The following is a 6,013-nucleotide window of genomic DNA, read 5'->3' on the forward strand; positions in this document are numbered from 1 at the left end:
AAGTGCAGGGCTGGGGGTGGGAGCCTGGCCCCAAAGGGGCGGCTCCGAGGTCGGCGCTTCAGTCCTCGAGGCCAGATCTGTCCTGGGAGGGGGCAAAGGGGATTTGAACGAGCCCCTACCCATGATGGGCTGGATTTGGGCAGGGGGGGGGGAGGCACATGCCAGGACCCCTCTGCGCAGCCCCCGCTCCGAGGCTGCTTCCAGCTCCATCGCTTCCACCCCGACGCCTGCGATCCAGATCGGGAAGGGCAGCAAGAGGCTGGAGGCTCCTTCCCCGGGCCAGATCCTGCCTTACAGAGCCAGGATTGAGCCCCGGGGGCTTCCCAGGGTCCTCCCTGCCCCGCGGCGGCCGAATTCTGCTTGGCGAGCTTGAGGAAAAGTCTGGCGTCCGCCCGCAGCGCGAGGAGCGGTACCGTTAGGTCCCGGAGCGCAGCGCCGCTACCGCGCGGCTTTCGGGGCTCACCCCGGGGAGGGGGAGCAGCCCCCAGGCAAACGAGTCACGGGGGGCAGGGGGGGCTCGAGCAGTTCAGGTCCCCGGGGACGGCACCGGCTGCGTCTCCGGAGGGAAATGGGGTTTGGCATCTCAGGGGTGTCCGGGGAGTCCCCATCGGGAGCATCCTTGTCTTTGTCCCCTACTGCCCCGTCCCGTAGGGCCAGTTGAAGGTGCTCCCGGACAGCAGCATGTCCCTGATTAGTGTTTCGATGGGCGTCTTCCCCACCAGCCTCATGAAGAAGAGCTGCGAGATGAGGGAGGCCGGCACGGCCCGCAGCGCCGGCAGCCGCAGCAGGAGGCGGCCGAAGCGCTGGGGCTGCGAGGGGTACTGCGAGCGCACGTACTCGGTCAGGGCCACCTGCGCCTTCTCCTGCAGGCTCTCCACGTGCGCCGGGTCCGAGAGGCCGCAGGCATCTGCGGGGGAAAAGGAGAGGGGTTAGGGGAGGGGGCTGTGGTCAGAGACCCCCCCACCTGTGCTCCCACCGGAGCCCCTGCCCATCTCCATCGGCACCCAGCTCCTATCAGGTGCGATGCAGAGCCCCTCGCCAGCACCCACCCGAAGCGAGGGGACCCACAATGTCCATGGGGGCTGTACCCCCCCCCCCGAGGCCATCCATGCTCCACACAGGATTGCTTCAGCTGCAAAGTGCTGCTGCAGAGCCTGCAGCTTCTACGTGGAGCACGATGAGCGCACGCAGACCAGCAGAGGAGAGGGCTCCCAATGCCCGGCAGTGCACGGGGATGTTTGTTTTGCTCATCCCCATCACCCCAGGGAAGCTCAGCCCCACACGAGAAGGACGAGCTGGGATGCTTCAAACCACAGCAGGGAGGTGCAGGGGATGCGAGGTCCCCCCCGGATGCTCCCTGGTCCCCAAATCCCGATGGAGACGGGCTGCAGACGCTCTCTGCAGGCTCACGGCTGCGTGGGGCGGATACGGGGCTGGAGCGCGGCGGCGGCGCCGACCTACCCGGCGTGAAGAGCGCGATGGCTTTGAGGCAGCTGTACTCGGCCGAGTCCACCTGGAGCCGGTTGAGCTTCTCCACCTGGTCCTGGAAGATGCGGATCTGGTCCATGAAGGAGACGACGCGGTCGGCCGACATGGGCGAGGCGTGGAAGCCGGCGGCGGCCAGCAGCGGGGCCATGTGCAGCGGCAGCGCCGACTGCGCCGCGTTGAGCACGAAGAGCTCGCTCCAGCTGAGCCGCAGCAGGGCCACCTGGTCCGAGACGGGCAGCTCGGGGAAGAAGGGGATGTTGCGAGCCCACTCCACCGTGCTGAAGAGGAGGCGGGCGGCCAGCTCGCAGATGTTGTCGATGCCCATGACGCTGCCCTGCTGCGCGTACTGCGAGCCGTAGCGGGCGGCCGGGTAGGGCTCAGCCCGCAGCAGCTGCGAGATGAGCTCCGACACCGGCTGCCCGTTGAAGTACTCCCCGCTGGGCATGGTGTTGGGGCTGGTGCTCGAGTGCGTGGGGGGGATCCGGCCCCGCTGCACGGCTGAGGGGGAAGCAGAGGGGGTGTCTGACCGCGCTGTGCATCCCGCATCCAGCTTCTCCCCCCACCCAGCTCCCGGGGGACCCGGGGGGTGCACCCAGGCTTCTCTGCGCCCTGCGCAGGGACGGATCCTGGCACCTCCTGCCCGCAGCCCCGGGAACAACGGGCGGCTTTCAGGCGCTGCAGGAGAGGGAGGCGGCACGTGCGAGCTGCCGTGCTCATCTATTCAGCACCCCAGAGCTTCACCGGCAGCTCCTTGGCCACGGCCTCCGAGCAGCAGCAGGGCTGGGAAAGCGCCACCGCCCGACCCCGTGCCAGGACGCCGGGACCTGGCTCCGGCTGTGCCGTGCCCAAGCGGGCGCCTCGCCGGCACTGCGGCCCCCCCGCGCCGGCTGCGGCGGCGCAGGGCGATTGCTGCCCAAGGTCATTGCATGGCAGCAATCATTTATTTGCAAATAAAACGTCCATCTTGGAAGCGTCGTTAACCCCGAGGCACTCCCCCTCCTAATTGCGTGCAGGGAGAGCCATTTTTCAGCTCCCCCCTCTCCCATTAGCGCCCACTATTTGCTCAGACCCTAGTAATTAATTTATGGGCTGTTCATGAGCCACTTAAATGAGAGCTCTAAATCATGCTAAGTGGCAATAATGCCATCTCGGCTCCTCTGGAAAGGAGGGAATTACTGTCCTGCTTTCCAGTACCCTTCTCCCTGCTCCTCGCGTTAATGCCACCTGCCGCTGAGCAGCCCCAGCACTGCGCCGAGCCCACGCCGAGCCCTGGCTCGTGCCAGCGGCAGGGACACAGCCCCCAAGGGTGCACGGCTGAAGCTCAGCACCCTCCGTCCCAACCCTCATCCCCGAAGCCCAGATCGGACGGGGGAACGCCGCACCACGTGCGACGGCGACCCTGAGCTCGCCCCAGGCACACACGTGCCACCCTGCCGCTGGCTCCGCTTTGAGCTGAAACCCTTCATTTTCAGGACAGCTCCGTCCGCAGCAGCCTGGGGAGCGTTTGGCCCAAGCCAAGCGGCCGTGCAGCTCTGGCCAGGATTTGCATGGCCCCGGCTGCAGCAGCGCCGTTCCCAGCCGACCTCCACCGCGCCCCGGGGCGCGCGGCCGGGCGGCTCCAGGTGTGTCACCTTATCAGCGCGCAGCTTTCCAAACAAACACCACCTGCTCCGCTGGCCCCGAGGGCAAAAAAGGAGGAAAAAGGGGCAAAAGAGGGAGGTCTGGCCCCAGGCTGACGCTGCGAACAGGGCGAGAGGTTTTCGGAGAGCTGGGCGAGCGCCCGGTGAAGCGGCACGGGGCTGGTGGCCCGGGTGGGAGCCGTCCCCGTCCCCGCGGTGCTGGCGTTACCTTCCTTCCTCATCCCCACGCGGAAGCACTTCTTCAGGCGGCAGTACTGGCATTGGTTGCGGTGGTGCTGGTCGATCTGGCAGTCGCGGTTGGACCTGCAGGGAGGACAGGGCAGACGTGGCACCGGGCAGCACCGTGACGTCCCCGCCGGGCTCCTCCACCACCGCCCACGCCGGTGCCCTCGGGCACGGCCCCGCCGCCTCCTCCCGGTGCCACGCCGCCCCTGTGCACGCACACACACACACACTCACCCGCACGCAGATGCTATGGTAACAGAGACCGCGAGCTATTTCCAACAGAAAGGGCTGAGGATTTGTGTTTCCAGCAATGCCCAGGGGTTTGGGAAAGCCGCAGAAGCCCCCGCGGTGCGGGAGGAGCTCCGCAGAGGGAAGAGAAGCACGGGGCTGGAGGCTCCCACCGCCGGCGATGCCCCGTGCCCCCATCACGAGGCGGCTGGCTGGAGGCAGGAGTGGCCCCGGCCGCGCGAGGAATTCCAACTATTTCCTACGGAGCTGCAGGACTGGGCTGCCCCTGCGGGCACGGCCGCTGTGAGGCCGGGTCCTGGGGGCCACCGCTCTGCGGCAGCCAGGGGGATGCTCCCCAATGCCCCCTGAGCAGCCTCGGAGCCTGCAAAGGGGTCAGCGCCACCCCCCCTGGAAATGCGTCTTCATCCCGGGCCCCGAACCACACAGCGGATTTGCTTGGGCATCGACAGGGTGAAATTGGGGTAAAAGGGCAGAAAGCTGGGCTGGGCCAGGCTGCCTGGGCCGTTCCCAAAGCATCGCCGGCGGCTCAGCCCCTGCGGCCCTGATCCCAGCGGCCGAGGGCCACAGCAGGGCACGGGTGACAGCGGGCGCTCGCGTCCCACCCAGCGGCCGTCGCGGTTCGCGGGGAGGAAAAGGGGTCATCGATGAATCGGCGATAAAATTAAGCCGTATAAAGCAAGGGGCAGGAAGTCGCAGGCCGTGCCGCGGGCCGGCAGCAGCTCGGCTCTGCCTGGGAGCCCCGACACGAACATCCTCATTCCGACACGACTCCGGAGGAGAGGCACGCAGGGATTCCCGCGGCGCTCAAACCGGAATTAATTCGCCCTGAACATCACCACTGCGCTTAACACATTCCGAACGCGCTGCTGATAAAAGTTATTCCAGGGGAGCAGCGATCGCTAATCACAACGGCAGGTTACATCTTCATCAGCCAGGCGCCCGCGCCGGGCACCACGGCCGACCCTCCCCAGGGCCAGCGCGGTGGGGGCACGCCTGATCGCCCCCCCCGGCCCCACAGAAACCCAAAATAGCCTCGGCTAACGCCGGCAGCTCGTAGCGAGTTTCCCAACTGATCCGCTGCAGCGACCTGGGAAACTGTGAGAACACAAAAGGCGTATACTGTGCTAATTATGTAATTAGAACATGTAATTATTTAGTGCAAGAGCTAAACTGAATCCAACTCACTTTTAATATTCAAATTAGAGCAATCTTGGCTCGCTGCTGCTTTTGACTCCTTCGACAAAGCAGATGCCAGGGCTGCCACAGGAGAGCATTGTTCCCTGCCCCTTCAATAGTTGCTGCGCACTTGGAAAACTCCCGACCCTCCGCTGCACCACCGAGCCGGGGGCCAAACCCCACCTGCAGCAGGCGACCAGCACGGGGCGAGGGCTGGGCTGCGCACAGCACCTCGGGGTGCTGCGCCCTGCATCCCTCCGCACCTCGGCAGCACCTGGGACGCAGCCCTCCTGCCCCGAGGAGCCCTGATTTTGCGCCTCCTTTGTTTCCCCTGCCACGGGGGACCTGGCGTTTCTCAAACGTGTGCCCCATCTTCAAACAACTCATCCCATGCGGCGGCTCGTGACGGAGGAATTGGGTACCTCTCGTCCTGCTGATCAGCCAGGGAAACTGAGGCAGCGCCGGGGAGGATGCGCGCACCATTCCGCGGGTGCCACGCCACCGGTGCCGGAGCAGAGATGTGGGGGAGGATGAATCTAGGCCGCCCAAACGAGAGCGAGGCGGCTCGGAGACGGCCGCCACCACGGGAACAACGCTGCCCCGCTCCTTTTGGTGCCAACCCAGCACCGTGCGGCAAAGGTCAGAGCCGGCAGTCCCTCGGGCGGGGAGGAAGCGGGGCACCCGGTGCACCCACAGGGTGCCGTCCTCGCCGCATCCACCCGGGTCAGCAAACGCCGTTGGAAGCGCCCACTCGTGCCCTGCGCGTGAGCCCCGTGCGCACGGTTGTGCTGCCAACAGCCCCAGTCTCCATCCCGGGGCACGGCAGCCCTGCGCATCCACGAGCCCACCAGGAGCTCTGGAGTTATTTGCAGCTCCCAACTTTGCGTGGGTCGAGGGGCTCGTCCAGGATCACGGCCCCTGGGCCCGGCACCGTCAGCAGCATTTCGCAAGGGCAGCGCAGGATCAGCGCCCTGCAGCACGCCAGGCCCTCGACACCTCCGGTTAAAATTATCCTCTGGTGCTTTTCTCAGGGTAGCGCGGCCGTGACCGGGCTGACTCACACGCAGCCTCGGCGCATTTTCAGGCTGAAATGGCAATTAATGCTGGAGCAGAGCCGGGCGGTGACGACGACCCGCTCTGCCACCGGCCCTGGGGACGGAGCGGGCAGGGACATCCACCCCTGCGGGGGCTGGGGCTGCTTCTATGGGGTGCGGAGCGCGGGAGGACCCCGCGAT

The 6,013-nt window shown here is 66.4% G+C and overlaps 1 protein-coding gene across 1 annotated transcript; it reads right to left on the reverse strand.

The window, feature by feature from the left end:
* Window positions 1-624: 624 nt before the first annotated feature.
* LOC118158954 (nuclear receptor subfamily 2 group F member 6-like) lies at window positions 625-5,721 on the reverse strand. Its single transcript, XM_035313613.1, has 4 exons — window positions 5,664-5,721; window positions 3,337-3,582; window positions 1,462-1,986; window positions 625-907 (listed from the first exon to the last, which is right to left on the reverse strand). Exons 1-4 carry the CDS (start codon window positions 5,719-5,721, stop codon window positions 633-635), a joined length of 1,104 nt encoding a protein of 367 aa, XP_035169504.1. The 3' UTR covers window positions 625-632.
* Between the last annotated feature and the right edge of the window lie 292 nt (window positions 5,722-6,013).

This window comes from Oxyura jamaicensis, unplaced genomic scaffold, assembly GCF_011077185.1.
Source record: "Oxyura jamaicensis isolate SHBP4307 breed ruddy duck unplaced genomic scaffold, BPBGC_Ojam_1.0 oxyUn_random_OJ62166, whole genome shotgun sequence".
In the NCBI taxonomy this organism is placed as follows: domain Eukaryota; kingdom Metazoa; phylum Chordata; class Aves; order Anseriformes; family Anatidae; genus Oxyura; species Oxyura jamaicensis.

What these genes read in the sequence shown, in the direction of transcription:
- LOC118158954 (XM_035313613.1), bottom strand. Translation starts at nt 5,721, where the DNA reads ATGCTGCTGACGGTGCCGGGCCCAGGGGCCGTGATCCTGGACGAGCCC. An exon ending in CGTGGGGATGAGGAAGGAAG is followed by an intron (nt 1,987 to 3,336) that starts GTAACGCCAGCA and finishes CTTCCCCCTCAG; the next exon opens with CCGTGCAGCGGGGCCGGATC. An exon ending in CATCGCGCTCTTCACGCCGG is followed by an intron (nt 908 to 1,461) that starts GTAGGTCGGCGC and finishes TTTCCCCCGCAG; the next exon opens with ATGCCTGCGGCCTCTCGGAC.